The 16,469-nt window shown below is 42.2% G+C and overlaps 1 protein-coding gene across 4 annotated transcripts in view; it reads left to right on the forward strand.

Annotated features, from left to right (window-relative positions):
- Pde8b (phosphodiesterase 8B) overlaps positions 1-16,469 on the forward strand; it is a 250,241-nt gene that overhangs the window by 145,656 nt on the left and 88,116 nt on the right. For 3 of the 4 annotated variants that reach the window (XM_047556861.1, XM_047556860.1, XM_047556859.1), the window contains exon 2: positions 13,481-13,540. In XM_047556861.1, coding sequence (XP_047412817.1) covers positions 13,481-13,540 — 60 coding nt within the window. The remainder of the gene's footprint in view (positions 1-13,480; positions 13,541-16,469) is intronic. The other variant, XM_047556858.1, reaches the window with a different exon arrangement.

The raw sequence follows: 16,469 nt of genomic DNA on the forward strand, positions 1-16,469 counted from the left end.
ATGCCTACAAAACAGGAAAAAATGGCAACTTAATATCTCAGACTGATCTGGAGGGTTAAGAAAATGATTAAAAATTTTGAAAGAAAATTTTTGAAATAAAAATTAGAAAAACAGATTAGAGTGTAGAAAGATATGAAAGAATTGGTGACTGAGAAAAATAGAAATAAAAGCAAAAAAATCTAAGAAATTCAAATCCAACTGGAAATAATATAAAGATGAACATACTCTGCTGAAAGCACTGTAAGGGGAATAGAAATTGGAACAGAAGAAGAAACAAAATAAAAAAGACAAAAATATTTGAGAGAAAGCTAAAAATATGGAAGATAGGCAAGGGAAATCCACATAGTACACATAATGAACCATTATATATGTGATCACAAATGGAATAGCTACATACACATGTATATGTATGTAATATATGCTATATACATGTATATTATATAGAAGTTGCTGAAAACAAAACCAAATCACATTGTGTACTGACAAAATTGATCCAGAATGGACAATGCTAATACATATTCTAGTAAAATCATCTCACCATAAAGAAAATAAATCTTTTGGGGGTCAGGCCAAAAGACCAAGTCATTTATAAGGAAAAGAAAGTCGGACTGGCACTGGAGCTTGACAGCAGTGCTTTAAGCCAGAAGACAATGGAGAAACATGAAGATAATCTAGAAAAGAAAAACTTCTCTCTCTAGCCAAAGTGACCTTCAAGTATAAAATCCACCACAAGCCATTTGAACGTGCCAGACCTCAGGGATTGAGTTTCCTGTGAGTCCGTCTTGAGGAATCGTCTGTCAGCCTCTGTGACTGGCAACTTGGCATGGGGACTGCTGATTGGCACCTGAGGCATGGGGGCGCATGAGACCCCTGGCTTTCCTGGATTCCTGATCCAAAGACAGCTGTGAAAGTGGTCTCTTACCACTCAGTTGGAATGCCTTTTCTCCTCTGCTCAGCTCTTGGCCTTGCCTTCAGTCCTGTGGGTTGTGACTGTTTCATATCCTTCCTTTTGGGAAGCCACACACCAATTCAGCTGTAGTTTGTATGGCTGGTTCTCCACTCAGAGGATACATATTATCAGATCTCTTTCAAATATCAACAAAGGGAAGTGATTTGTCTTCATTGGATGCTTTCTGCTTTAAGCACAGAAAACCTCATTCGACCTTGTTGAATAAGAAGAAAGGGGCAATTTGTTGGCTCACATAACTGAAAAGTCCAGAGGTAGACATGGCTTCAAGGAAGGCTGGTAATTTGGGAGTGTTACAAAGGGTCTGGGTTTCTTTTCATTTCTCTATTGCATGGTGTTGCTTTCATTTTCAGCAGTTAGGATTGTGTGTGCACGCGCACGTGCACACACACACACACACACACACACACACACACATATATATGTATAAAATGGTTTTTTCCTAGCATCGTTGGTAGAATCCTGAGATAAACTTATATTGGACAACTGAAGTCACATGACAAGTCCTCACCCATGGCTGTAGCCAGGGAAGTGAAAAGCTTAACTGTGTTCACACATAATCATATGTCCTCTAAGAACCACTTAGATCCCAAATAGAAATCAGTGACCCCTAAAGAGAAAAGAAGGGATGGATATTGGAGACATTATCATTAAAAGAATTTTATAATGAATGTTGACTTTTATGAAAATGTTATCTTGCCATCTCCTAAGATGATTATATATTGACTTATTGATTGTGGTGCATTATATAAATAGATAACTCTAAGGAGACAAAACCTACCTATGTCCTGAGGAAATAACTGAGGTTCTGGAAGAATCAGCCTGATTTTCTTTTCTTCTCTTATTTTCCCTTCTTCCTGCTCTTACGTGGACTTCTCTCCTGTCCTTGGCCCTCTGATACTGTTATTCCCCAGAGCTGTCTGGGAAACAGAGCTCGGTCTGCTCTGAGTGATGGCAGGGTTTTACATGGCTCTCCTTATACTCCTGTCTCTCTCTGACCACCATACTCATTGCCTTGTGGGTGACCCAGAGGCATTTCAAACTCAGTGTGTCCAGCATGTTCAGCACTTAACTCATTATCCCCTGTAAGCCTAATTCACCTCCCGTATTATGATCATTTTTTTTGTACCAGGGATTGAATCTAGGGGCACTTATTCCCAGCTGTTTTTATTTTTTATTTTGAGACAGAGTCTCACTAGGTTTTAAGGGCCTCACTAAGTTGCTGAGGCTGACTTTCAACTCACGATCCTCCTGCCTCAGCCTCCGGGAGTATAGCCGTGTGCCTCTGCACCCAACTTACCTCCTGTATTCTTGATTACCCACCCAGTCACTGAAGCCAGAATCCATGAACTTCACTTTCTTTCTCCTCCTTTGCCCACACATGTCTCCGTTGATTTTATGAGCCCAATCTACCTCTAATTCATCTCCTTCTTCTGTTCCTCCACTATACCTAGTGTAAACACCCAACATCTCTTGTCTACCCTGGTGGTGGTTCTCAAACTTCAGCAAGTGTGACAGTCACCTGGAAGGCCAGTCAGGGAACACATTGAGCTTTATGTCCAGTTTCTGATTCGGTCCATCTGGGACTGAGAACGTCCACTTGTCTAAGTCCCCGGTGATGCTGACACTGTGGGTTCAGGACTACACTCAAGGAGCACTGGGTTGGGTCACTGCAGCAACTCCTTTCTGATCTCTGGTTTTCCAGTCTTGACTCTCTCAGTTTACCTACACTTTCACTAGAATTATCCAGCTAACCACTCATCCATCAGTGCTGCACCTTAGTCTACCTGGCAAAGTCCCAGATTCTTACTACAGTAACTTTTCATGACCTGCTTATTGTGTTGTAGAGAGATTGGGGGTGCAAGACCTGAGAGTGCATGGCTTGTGAGGTAGTCTCCTTTGATCAGGATCCTCACATGCTGGTTGGAGTGGGCCAGAATGCTCTCAGCCTTTTCCTGAGGGGCGTGAAGCCTCATTCCTGGATGCTGCAGAGCCTGGTCAGGGCACAGAACCCATAGTTGCTCCGATGAAAGCATGTTATTTCCTTGAGTACAGGAAGGTGAGAACCTGGGGCCTCTCAGAACAAGCAAGTGGTCAGGGATTCAGAGCAGGAACAGAGGGAGTCCCTGGCCCTCCAGCCCATTCTCCAGCCAACAGGTCAGTGAATCCAAGCATGACAGGCTATGAATTGGAACCATTTTTAAAAAAGAAATGTACTTTGGTTGGACATGGAATGGTCTTTTGAGACTTACTTAACCCTTTGCTGTGCTGGGGAAATTTTCTGCCCCCCGCCATGAACATGCTCATTCCATACCCCTTTCTACCTAAGTAGTTTCTAGGAGGAAGAGGGGTACTGCCATGGGAACCCTACCTCAGCTTAAGTGCCTATTTGTAAGCAGTCTGCTTCTGTCAATGCTGCTTGCCTGCCTGTTTCTCTACATCTTAAAAATAATGTAAGGAAGAAGTAACGTCAGGGTGTTGTCTTATGGGCCTTGGAGGTTCAAAGTGCAGTGAGGTCTGCTTTCCATGTGGGTTGGCTGAAGTGGGGGGACTACAGATGGGTCTGAGTCCTTGGGGACCTTCGCAGGAGAAGCCCTGCAGATCTGGGGGCATCTGTCATCTTTGCTAACCTTCTAAAAGTGTTGAGGTGTTAATCATGTAGTATTTTACTCAGAGTTTATATCTTTTGGATGTGAAAGGTACTTTTTATGAGCAACTACTTGAAATGATGACCATTTTTACCAAGTAAATAAAATGCCTTTCCAAAAAGTGGGCATTTGTATTTTGCATGTGACCTCACATGGGTTACTTTTAAATGGGATTTATTCTGGTGAGAGTACTTGAAGAAGCAACGGGAGACAGTGCCCAACGTACATTCATTACCCCTGAGGACCATGTGACCTGTGGGCTCGGTGCCTGGAGGTCAAGGTGCATCCCGGTGTAAGTGGCCCTGACGCACCAGTCAGGATAGCTAGTGTGACTGAATTCTTGGTGGGGTACCTGAAATGACCGGGAGTCCAGAGTTGCTTCAGGGTCATGGAAGACCTAGTGTGAAGTCCGAGTGGAGCCAAGCAAGGAAGACATTTCACTCTTGGTTCTCTGAGGCAGCTCTGCTTTATCAATGGTAAAATTGAGGGCAGAGGCAAAATGGGTAATTGAAATCCACAGGAAATCTCTAAAACTCATTTTTAGCAGATGGTTTGTTTCCTTGCCCATCCAATGTGTTTACCAGAACTGCTGACCGTGGAGCAAAATTGACTGATTTGAATATCATCCCTCCCTACTTTCTCCCTTCTTCCTTTATTGCTCAGGAGAAGAGGCATCAGCAGACTTAGGGTTGTTCAGATGAGGATCAGAAATGAAAGCTTGGGTTTTTCCACAGCCTGGGTAATTGCCTCCCAAGTAGTCGGAAGTAACTGTCTCGCTTATACTCTGTTATACAGTGCAATTGTACATGCTTGAAGTCATCGACAGTGTCTATTAGCAGTAGTGTCCCTGAGCAAAGGAAGGAACTTAGAGATGTCACATTTTTACCATTGCCTTTAAGTTCCTCTACTCCCCTGTCAGACCTTGGGTTTGATCTTTGGAATCTGGGAATTGTGCTTTGTTTAGACACTCAGTTGAGTGCACTTGGTGAAGTCGTTTTATTTATGAAAACTCAGGGCCTTGATCCTTGCACTGTGCGTGTGATGAAAACCTTTTGTTATAATCCTACATCAAAGTACAGTTGGGCTGGGGTTGTGGCTCAGTGGTAGAGCACTTGCCTAACGTGTGTGGTACTGGGTTTGATTCTCAGTATATAAATAAATTAATAAAATAAAGGTCTATCAACATCTAAAAGAATATTTTTTAAAAAAGTCCAGTTGGGTCTTTCTTCCCCCTCTGAAGGTAACGCTCTCTACGCCTTCCTTGTGTTGGCCTCCTTGGGTACTTGTCATTTCATGGGTGATAGTCTAGACCATTTTTTTCCTTTCCATTTTAATACATAATCGATATCAGGCTGTGTTATTTTTTCATGGCTGCAGATGACATGACTCTATTGTACAAATCATTTCTCTCTTTCTAATATTTATAGGGGAAGTGGCTTTTTCATTAGGCTGTGCCGGCCAAGTTTTCTGGGTTTGGACGTGATGACAGCTGCATGACTTCTGTGTTTATTTATTTTTTAAAATGACTGCTTCCGAGCTGCATGAGGATGGCCTTTTTTATCTTTTCTCACTGACATATTTTCCAGGCAGGGTGAGATCCAGCGTCCTCTCCTCCTCTCAGCCAGTCAGGCTCGCAGCGAGCAGCGACAGCAGCTGTTCTCCTCTCCTCCCACTCCTTCCTCCGCCCTCCCCTCTCCCTCTGGCTCCTTTTCCTCCTCCTCCTTCATACTGGGGTTCCACCCAGTGGCACTGTCCCACTGAGCTACATCCCCATCGCCCCACTAAATGGCCAAGGCTGCCCTTGGACTCGTGTGATCCTTCTGCCTCGGCCTCCCAACTAGCTGGGATTGCAGACCTGTGCCACCGTGCCCAGTTAGTGACAGCACTTCTTAAAAAAGATCAGCTCTGTTCACAGTTGTGACCGTGGAGAGGGGAGAGGGCCCGTGGGGCCCGTGTGAGCTGAGCTGCTGGAGGCCTGTCCCTGGGTCCCGTGAGTGCTGTGGCCCAGTGGGGGCTGAGGGTGGGGTCGTCTCCCTCTGCCCCAGCAGTGCAGCCTCGCGGATTCAGAGCCCATGTCTACAGGAGTGTGTGTTTGGTGGCAAATGCTGTGGACACTTACCTCCCCGCTCACTTCATCTCTTCCAAGATTGTTATTTCTCAGCCAGATTATTTAAATCTTATTTATAAGTCATTAAAGACACTCTTATGTATTTAAAGTCATTTTGTACATCATTCAGGGACCTTTCTGGAACAAACTGAGGCATGAGTGAAAACAGGGCTTAGAGCACGGTTTTCCCAGTGAGGCAGACCTGGGCCTCAGCCTCAGCCCCAGCCCCTTGGGAAAGTTGCTTACGCTCTCTGTGACTTTAACTCCTTCAGTATGAAAAGGGCCCACGAGTCCCTGTGAGATTGTGGTGACCCATCCATGAGACGATGTGAGTGGGGGACTCATCAATTGCCTCTCGTCTTATAGGGGCACAGAGCTGTCATCTTGAACAAGGTCTCTGGAGTCTTAGCTCAATTTTCTATGATTTTAATTTACCAAGTTCCAGAGGGACTCTATCTGTATTCTGAGGAATCTTAAGTATCTCATATTTCACCAAATAGAGGCTTCCCTGGAAAATAAAATAGTAAATGTAGAATACTTATATAGTTAGATACTGTTTAATTAATATTAAGCCCAAAATAAAAGACGAACTTTTCAATAAAATTTAATATATTTTGTTTATTTTACAATTCTTAAGATATAAAATCAGGGAGTATAATTTAATAAACACCTGAGTACTCACTACTCACTGCTCACTGATTAAAAAACCAAATCATTAACAATATAATTGAAGTGCCTGGTATTTCTGTCCCTGAATACATCCCCCTTTTCACTTGCAGGAACACCTCCCTCAACTGAGAACTTGTCAGTATTTCTTTGTACTGTTACCAAATAAATATTCCTACACTATATTTAGTATTGTTTTTAATATTTCAGAATATTTTATCTAAGTGGTATTTTAAGGTATGTGTTCTCCTAAAACTTATATTTTTGTTGTCATTTTTAACTCTGCATTTGTTTGAGAGATTTGTCCATTTTGAATGGGTAGCTCTAGTTGACTCATTTTCATAGCTGTATAGTATTCCACTTGTATGGCTCTTCCTTGGTATATTTACCTACTTTACATGATGAAAGATGTTAGTGGATTGTGAATTAGGCTATTTATAAACTTTGCTTTTACAAATAATGCTGATCCTTGTACTGCATCTTTATATTCAGAGAGAGAGCTGAATTATAGGATGTACTCTTCTTCACCTTTAGTAGAAATTTCTGAATATCTTCAAAGAGACTGAACCAGTTTATACACCCACCAGCAAGGTGTAAACATTCTTGCATATCTGCCTCCTTGCCCTTGCTAGATGGAGTTTGCTTTCTTTGCTATTTTTCTGATTAAAATGGTTGGGTGTAATATAGTATCCCATTGTAATTTGAAATTTTTATTTTTCCTGATTACTAATGAGGTTGAACTCCTCTTTCTACTTGTATTTCCTTTCTTGTGAATTTTTTAAAAAACTTTTTGTCCAACTTTCTTCTTGTTTGTTTTTTAAATTCCTATTTTAAATTTTCTTATTATACATTTTGGGATTTTCAATATTTTAGATTTCACCTCTCTGGATGTGGGATATATCTTTTTTTGTTATAATGGTCTTTGTTTTTATTTATGGTGAATAGAAGTTATAATTGTAAAGTCAAATTAATAAATCTCTTCTTTAACAGTTATATCTCTTAATAAGTAGATATTTATATATTTATGTGATTAAACATCATGCTGCCAAATTAAGGTATATTCAAAACTGCAGGCCATAAAACACCAAGTAGTTAGATATGTCACCTACTGTCAGTGTTTAGTGACTATTAGTAATCTTCTAACTATCTCTTCACAACAAAAATAGACTACAAATAAATTTTTATTGATTTTGATTATAATTAAGGGATATTATTTTGCATTGGTCTGTTCAAGAGAATAGCGGTTCAGAACCCCTGGTGCATCTGAGATTTTAAAAATGCTGATTCCTGGGTCCCCTCTTTGGAGATTCTTATTCTCTTGGTGTGGAGCTGAATCCAGACTTGGGGGTATTTTAACAGTTCCCCAGACGCAGGTAGAGAATGTCCAGCCAGAGGTGTAAGCAGCAGGAGGAGGGAAGATCCTGAGCCACCCAGTGACCTCTTGGACTCTGAAGGGCCCACGGTGTCAGAAATGCTGGGAGGTCCTGAGATCAGCCAGATCAAAGGCAGAGGAGGGCTGGAGGCTGGTGTGAGGGCAGAGGCAGCCAGTGGCCATGACACAGAGGACAGAAGGCAGTAGAGAGTTCTGGGGGTGCGAGGCACAGTTCTGGAGTGCTGGGATCGGGAACAGGGTTCTCAGCTTGGAGCAGAGATGCCCAGCCTCACAGTGGGGTCACCCAGATGCTGCAGGGCCTGGGCCTGTCTGACTGGCAGCCAGAGAGTGGATGTGGCCCATTCAGAAGGCAAAAGGCAAAAACAACCTTTGTTTGCCTACAGCTCAAAAGAATAAAGAACCAAGTTGGCCTGAGAATGGAGGATGGACAGGGGGCATCATGAGGTAATTAAGTGCTGTTCTAAAATCAGAACCAAAAGTGGATTCAGAGCATTTGAAAATGCACATTCCATGCCCACACGGTCCGGGTAATGAGTGAGCAGTGATTGGCACCGTGCATCCCTCTCTGGAAGCGGTCAGTTTGCCCTGAGCTGTGTGAACACTCGGTCCTGCAGACTGTGGGGAGGATGGGAATCCACGAGAGAAGGCGTTCTGAAGTGGGGAAGATTAGATGCGCGGCTGGGAAGGCAGAAGTGATGAAAATCCCAGCCCCACCCTGACACACACACGCGTGTGCACACACACTCACACCCCTTCCTTCTCGGTGCCGTGGCAGCTCTGCTAACAGACTGCCAGGGCGTGAGCAGAGATCGCCAGGTACTGGATCATCTCACAAGCACAATCATAACGCAGTCCAGCAAACCTTAATACAAAGGCGGGTGATGAAGTGTTGGAGTGTAATGGAAGAACAGTGACCGGGCTTAGGAAGAAGGAAGTCTCATTCCTGAAACTACTTAAAATCTGTGTGATCTCAAGGGGTGAACTCCAATTCCACGAGACGTTTACTGAGCACCTTTTAGAGGCGGGGGATAAAATGGTGAAAAAGACCATCTATGTTCTCAAGAAACTTGCAGGCATGCTAAGGAGCACAGTCAGTAAATGACTGATAAAATATGTGCTTTGAAGTGCAGAAGAAGAGTAGGAGTTACTCATTCTGGGGGCTGGGCGTGGCTCAGTGGTAGAGGCCTTGCCTAGCATGTGCGAGGTACTGGGTTCGATTCTCAGCACCACATATAAATAAATAAATAAAATAAAGATCTATCAATATCTGAAAAAAAAAAAAAAAGCTTAACACTTAAAAAAAAAAAAAGTTACTCATTCTGTCTGGATAAAGCTTGGCTTGAGCATCTTCGGATTGCAGAGGGCACCGGAGCAGACACTCAAAGGATGAGAAAGCTGCTGAGCCCCTAAGCTGGGCAAGGGTTTTCTAGGTCAGTCGCTTTCCCTTCTGAATTCTTAGCTGCCATCTGGTCTAAGGACAGCTCTAAAACTTGGTATCAAGTTACTCAACAAGATGCTCAGTGCTGAAACTGTCAAGAGTTGTGGCAATCACCTCTAGAGAATGTGGTGTCATAACCGGAGAATTAACCGACCCAAACGATACAGTGTCTCTCATATGCCTGTCCCACAGCAGCTGGCTGCATCTTGGAGTTCCCTCTCTGTTGAAGTGAAGCCAAGATGTGCTTTTTGTTCCTGTAATTCTTTTTCTTGATCATTGCAATATAATTTCCCACTTGTTTTTCATTGCTATTGTTCCTACTCAAAGGAGTTTTTTGTTTGTTTGTGCTAAATCTCTGTTCTTGTTTATTTGGAAAGCAGGCAAACCAAATGTTTTCTTTTCTCAAGTTAAAGATCTGATTCTGTGAGTCCTCTGCTCAAAAATGTACAATGCAATGATTGGTGCTTTCAGAATGAAGAGGGAGATGCACTCTAGTGACCCCTGAAGGTCTGACTCCACCCACTCAATCTCTTGATTACACTCTATACTCCAGCCTCCGTAGATACCTCTTTTCTTCCTCATGGACAACTTTACTTTTCTGCCTGTGTGACTTTGCTTAAACTGTCCTATAATGCCTAGAATTTCTTACCCCAACCCAGTCTCTCTTTCTTCCTATTCTTCACAACCTTTCTCCCTTCACGAAGTCTTGCTTGATCTCCCCACCTCCCAAAGCAGAATTACCTCCTCTCTCTCAACTTCAAAGACTGAGGGAGAATGTCTTGCAATTAGAATTCTATATCCAGCTAAACTATCAATCAAAAGTGGGCAACAGACATTTGCAGGTCAACCAAGACTGAAGGAGTTTGCCACTCAGACACTCTGAATGAAAAGATACATTCCCAATCCCACAGCCAAGGAATCTTTTTTTTCAACATAGCCAAGCTGTATTGCTAGACTGAAATTGGCTATGGCAAATGTATTTAAACCATGGAAATCAGCAAATGCTATAAAATAGGACTCTTTCCCCCACTGGAAAGGCAACTCATCTGAGCTGGGCACAGTGGTGTACACCTGTAAATCTCAGTGACTCAGGAGGTTGAGGCAGGAGGATCACTAGTTCAAAGCCAGCCTTAGTAACTTAGTGAGACCCTAAGCAACTCATAAAAAAAAGGAGCTGGAGATGTGGATTAAACAGGAGTGTTTAATCCCTGATACCAAAATAAGTAATTAGATAAATAAATAGAGAAAGCCCATTCATCTGAAGGGAAATTGGTGATCTTTCATATACACACTCATACACACACACTACAAATGGTGTACAGTATGGTTAAAACTACACTGTTTTCAACAGTCCTTCCTTATTAGGGAATCCCTGTGGTTGGAGTTGCTGGGAAGTGTGTCTCTGGCCCCATCCTCCCCTCTTCTCAAACAGTAGAACTTTGCTTCCTGTGACTTCACCCCCACATCTGTTTCAACATGGTTGCCTCCTGGAAGTAGAGCTAATATACTAATTGAGGATCTGTGCATCCTGAGTTGTTCAGAGTTCACTCTGAAGTTGAGAACGGTGGCGAGGCCACACGGGTGTCTGCACAATTGCTGAATGATAACTTGGTGAAATGTAGGCGGCAGAACTCCTCTTCAGAAACAGCAAACTGCTGTGTGCAAATCTACCTGCTGCAAGTTTCCTCTGCTGGCCACTGTCTGGGGCCATATCCACCAAGGACAGGTGCCAGGGTTCTTTTGGGACACAGAAGTCAAGGTCAGATGACCTGGAGCACAGCTCAAGAAGGAACAGACAAACCAAGAGACCAGAAAATAGGACCAGAGGAGCTGGTAAACTGGAATTGGTGGTAGTAACAACACTGGGAAAGGTTGCAGTGAAGTGGGACTGAGAGGAGACAGGCGGTGGACAGGTGGAGGTGGAGGTGGAGCAACGTGGGCTGGGAGAGGGCCCTGGCTCTGTGTTCCTTCCAGAAGGCTCACAGCTTGGCTTCCTGCTAGGTCGGATCAAAGGTTTAAATGGGCAGGGGACGGACTATGGGAGAAAATGGTAGGTCCTTTTTGTTTTTAGGTAGGAAAATGGTGTGTTCTAGGTAGAATGTCCCTTTTTAAAATTCTACACTCCCCTGTGGTGGCTTTGCCTGTCTCCTGCTAAGATCATACATGTGAAAGTGCCTCGCACAATGCCCAGGACAGAGGGGTGAAGGGAATGTTCATCATTACCAGACATTCTACTGGTGAGGTTGAAACTAGCTGCCTCCTGACACAGAGGAAAGTTAGCTGTATCACTGCTGCATGTGCAGAATTGTCACTTACAAAAATGTACAGGCAACACATCTGTTTGGGGTAAATTACCTTTATTTTTTGGATATTTTGGCTTTTTTGTAAATTACCTTTATTTTTAGTGCCCTTCTCCCCTCAGTCTCTTAGTCTTCCAAAGCAAGTGGTTTTTTATTTTATTCTGAATTTTTATTATTTTATCAATTTATTTTCTGTTCCTGGACAACCCGCTTAGCAGTCCACTTTTGCTGGAACAGCCACTAACAGGTGGCCTTGTTAGAGGGGGCTCCTGTGTACAATGGATGCCTTGAACTCTTCAGAGCTCACAGGGAGAGTGAGAAGATATCCCAGATGGTTACACTTATCTGAGCCAAATTAGTTTCACTTATTAATCATCATTTTTTTTTTTTTAGCGAAGTCCTGGCTGTTGAGCTGTGAGGGAGGGTATGTGTTTCCAATAGCATTGACCTTGGGAGTGGAGCTGGGTGGGACCCAGCAGCTCAGGGAGGCAGGAGACCCCAGGACATGCCTCTCAATGCAGTCATTTTGGGGGCCATGCATGAGGCTGCTTATGTCAGTGTGCACACCTTGCAAAATGCTGATTTGCTCAGGGAAAAGAAGTGTAAGAGAGGCACACACACAATTCAAGCATCTCGCTTTTACCTGAATACTGCAGAAAAATGCTGAAGGAACTCTGGCTCATAGGCTCAGGGACCGGAGTGCCTGACCCATAGTCAGGGAGGACACCTCTCCAGAGGAGAAGGAGGGGCAGTTTTGCCTGCTTGAGAACCACTGTAGAGGGCCAGCAGCCTCAGGTGAACTGTCATGAGAGTTCTTTTCAAGTTTCCTGCTGGCCAGTTTGGTGAGAAGCCAAAGCACTCCACCTCATTTCTTTACACATTGATGTCAGGGATATGGTGGGAGAATCCTGCCTACAGAGGAAAAGAATGTTGAAACTTTGGAGAGGATTCACAGCAAGAGTGACTGGAGTTAAACATGGGAAAAGAGGGAGCTAGGAAGAAGGGAAATTTTTAATCCTCTGAAATAGAATTTCTAGAAAGTTCTGCACTTCTTGTTTTGTTTTGTTTTGTTTTTTAATGGATAAGGCCTCATTTGGTTTCGGGTTGTTGCAATGGTCGTACGAATTCTGATGCTTGCTGACAGTGCTCCTTAGACTGACAAGGAGCCAATACACTGTGTTGCTTGCAGGATAAGCTTCCAAGTAGTGCCAAGTGACTGCGACCTTTAGAGAAAGACAAAATTCAATCCATGGAGGTGAGGCCAAGACCTTCAACCAAATAAGTCTAGAGAAAAGTAATTTTAGAAGTCCAAGTAATTAAAAATAAAGACAAATATCTGCTCTCTGCCTGCAACCAAAGAGGGTTAGGTGGTATAGACCAGTTACACCTGAGAGCCCAGGTTCACTGCAGGAGCAACAGGGCAGAGTTCAGCTCTTGTGGTCACAGTGTGCTGTTAATTCAACGAGATGAATAAGATGTTCATGGTAAATGTGGGTGAGAGCTGTTTATACCAAAACATGAAGATAAGAAAACTAAGACTCAAATATAGGAATAGCTTTTAAACCATAGATATACTTTAGCATCAAAGGTCAAGAGGAACTTTTATTCTCTTTTTCAAATTTTAACCATAACTATAATAATAGTTGTGCCTAGCATACATACTATGTGCTCAGTGAATAATTAGTGAACTGAATTGTTTTCTCCACAAAATAGTACATGTTTTGTGAAAATCCAGGCCCTAAAGGTGAAATTAACCCAAAGCTACCACTTAGTAGTGGTATATATTCTGTTCTAGAATCAGGATTATACTGTCCATGATATTCTGTAACCTCTCTGTAGGTCAATAAGTTAGATTCTTCCATTTAAAGTCTACAGAGTGGCATAATATGCTGTGTAGGGAAGGATTTGTTAACTTGCGTAGTTTAAGGCTTGACCCTTCTCATGCGCTCTCCTTTATTTAGCAGGTGTCTTCTGCGGAGGTACGCATTGGGCCCATGAGACTGACCCAGGACCCTATTCAGGTACGCCTCCATTCCTCAGCAGGAGCTTTATCATCAGGGTACATGGTTACCTGAAGGGGGGTTCAGACAGCTGTCCTTGCCCCACATACATCCACATACATACAGAGCGTATATATATGTGTGTTTGTAAATGTTTGCTTTAATAAATGTCATAATGGAGAAATCATTATTTTCTTTTTTAAATGTTTATTTATTTGTGGGGGAGGTACTGGGAATTGAACCCAGAATTGCTTTACCACTGATCTACTTCCAGCCCTTTTTCTTTTTCATTTTAAGACCAGGTCTCACTAAGTTGCTGAGGCTGACCTTGAACTTGAAATCCTCCTGCCTCAGCCTCCCTAGCAGCTGGGATACAAGCATGTGCCTCTGAGGTCAGCTCAGATTATTTTCTTGAAGACTTAAACATTGTCCCATATTGAGTATAAATATAATGAGTAAATTCCCCAGTGAAGAGTGAGGAAGAACAAGTTTTCTACCTAAAAACTGCTGCAGCCAGAATAGGAAGAAGCAGTGCGGTGGTGAAGGCAGACCTGGGGTGTGAGTCCTGGCGCTGCCTTTCACCAGCGGTGAGCTCACACGTGTTGTTTCACTCCTGTGGCCCAGTGCCCTTTCTGCAGAGTGGAGATGAAGATGCTTTTCTCATAGGGAGCTGCAAGTGAACCGAAATAGCCTGGAGTGCCTAGGATGTAGAAATGAGAGCTGTTATTGTTGCTTGGGAATAAAAGAGGACAAAAATCTTCCCTTTCAAGTCCATGTGACTTAAGCCAAGCAGCCTACTGGGCTCTGTGACAACACAGAGGAAACCAGGGTCCCAGGAGAGAAGGCTCAGCCACCCACAGGGCTGACCTGGCTCTATCAGTGTCTGAGAGAGTGTGTCTTCCTGTCAGTTTCCTATCCCCAAATGAGAAACATGTACAATGGAAATTTGTACCTGTTTAAATCATTTAAAAATCCTCATCAGCATGTAAATCAGCCTGTTAGTCCTAAGTAAATGAGCCTCCACCTTGTAACAGCTGTAGCTTGTTAGCACCTGGAAGCTTATCCTCTGCTTGGGATGCCTACAAGATGTAGACAAATCAGCCAACTTATAGATGACAGTGAAAACAAACTAAGGAAATGCACTATTTGAGTTAAAAGCAAATGGAAAAAGAAAATAATGCTTTATACATGCTTGGAAAAGGAAATGCAAATCTCGGGAAGGGGGAAAAAACCAAAAGGAAGAGTTTTTAGCTTGGGAAAATCTGTTGAAAACAAATTTAGGAGCACAGAGAGAGAGAGAGAAAAAAAAATAAACAGAAGCCACAACTATTTGTGTAGAATACAAACAAGTGGAAAATTCCAGTAGTTGTTCTGAGGACATGTACTTTGTACTCCAGTTTTGAATAAAGGCAATGTCAAATAAAGGAGCTGGTATCGGGGATTTATTCCCAAAGCAATTTCTGCAATACTTCTTGGAGGACTACTAAAGGCAGATCAATCTCAGTTATCTTCGTTTTGTTCTGTGCTGCCCTGGCATTGAATGCTCATGCTAAGGATGTTTCATTCTTTTAAAACTTTAATTTGTTTAAAGATATTTCAAATATCCATAAAGGTACGTGTCCATGCCCACTTCTATCACATATTGACGTTTGTTTCAGAGAGGTTCCCCACCTGCCCAGAAACAATGGATTGCAGATATTATTTAGCCCTTCATCTATTCCTGCCTTTCCTCTCTGAAAATAACCATTATACATATCTGGATACTCACTTTTCATATGTATATATCCGTTCATAATATTCACTCTTGTTTGGCATGTTTTAAAACTTTTTTTGAAAGGTGTTACATTCTAAGCATCATTCTGAAATTTGTTTTCCTCATTCAGTATCATTTGATGTCATATCTAAGAATTCATTGTCTTCTTCTAAATGCTTTATATTTTTAGTTTTTACATTTGACTTTATGATCCATTTAAAATTAATTTTTGTCTATAGTGTGAGGTAGGGATCCATCTTCATTTTCTTACATGGGATACCTAGTTGTCCCAGCAGCATTTGTTAAAAACACCCCTCTTTCTGCATTGAATTATCTTGGCACCTTTGTTAAAAATCAGCTTACCATAAATGTGAGGGTTTATTTCTATGTGCAAGATCATGTCATCATATCTTCCTTTCAAAATCTGGATGAATTTTTTTCTTACCTAAGACTAGTTTTAAAATAATGGTATGTTTAGTTTTTAAAGATACTTCCAAACCTTTTCCCAAAGTGGTTGTACCATTTTATATTCCTACAGTTAATATGAGACTTCTGGTTACTTCAGAGCCTTGGTAATGTTCAATGTTGTCGATTTTTAAAATTTAGTTACTTTAATGGATGAATAGTATTCTTATTGTGATTTAAATTTGCCTTTTTCCTTGACTGGTGATGAGCTCTTTTTCATTTGCTTATTGGCCATTCTTCTGTTCTTTGCAGTGTTTGGTCAAATCTTCTGTTCATTTTTTTTTTAAGTCTTTTTTTTTTTTAATGTCTGCTTTTGGAACTGGGGGTGGAACCCAGGGCTTTGTGAATGCAAGGCACATCCCAGTCCTCTGTGACTTTTTTTTTTTTTTTTTTTTTTTTTTTTTGTGGCAGGGATTGAACACAGAGGTTAAGTAACCACTGAGCCACATTCTCAGCTTGCTTTTTAGTTTTTTATTTTGAGACAGGGTCCCACTAAGTTTCTGAGGCTGGCCTCAAACTTGCAGTCCTCCTGCCCCAGCCTCTCCAGGCACTGGGATTGTGGAAGTGTGCCACCACACCTGGTTATACAGTGACTCTTTTATTAATTCTTATAACTCTGGCTTTTGCTGAGGAAGTTTTTTATTTTTATTTAATTTAATATTATATAATACATGCTAAGCAGTCAAATCTTACAACAAAGTCTCAAGCTGTACTGTATTTCTGTCCTTTCAA

The sequence above is a fragment of the Sciurus carolinensis genome, chromosome 6 (assembly GCF_902686445.1).
Source record: "Sciurus carolinensis chromosome 6, mSciCar1.2, whole genome shotgun sequence".
Classification (NCBI taxonomy): domain Eukaryota; kingdom Metazoa; phylum Chordata; class Mammalia; order Rodentia; family Sciuridae; genus Sciurus; species Sciurus carolinensis.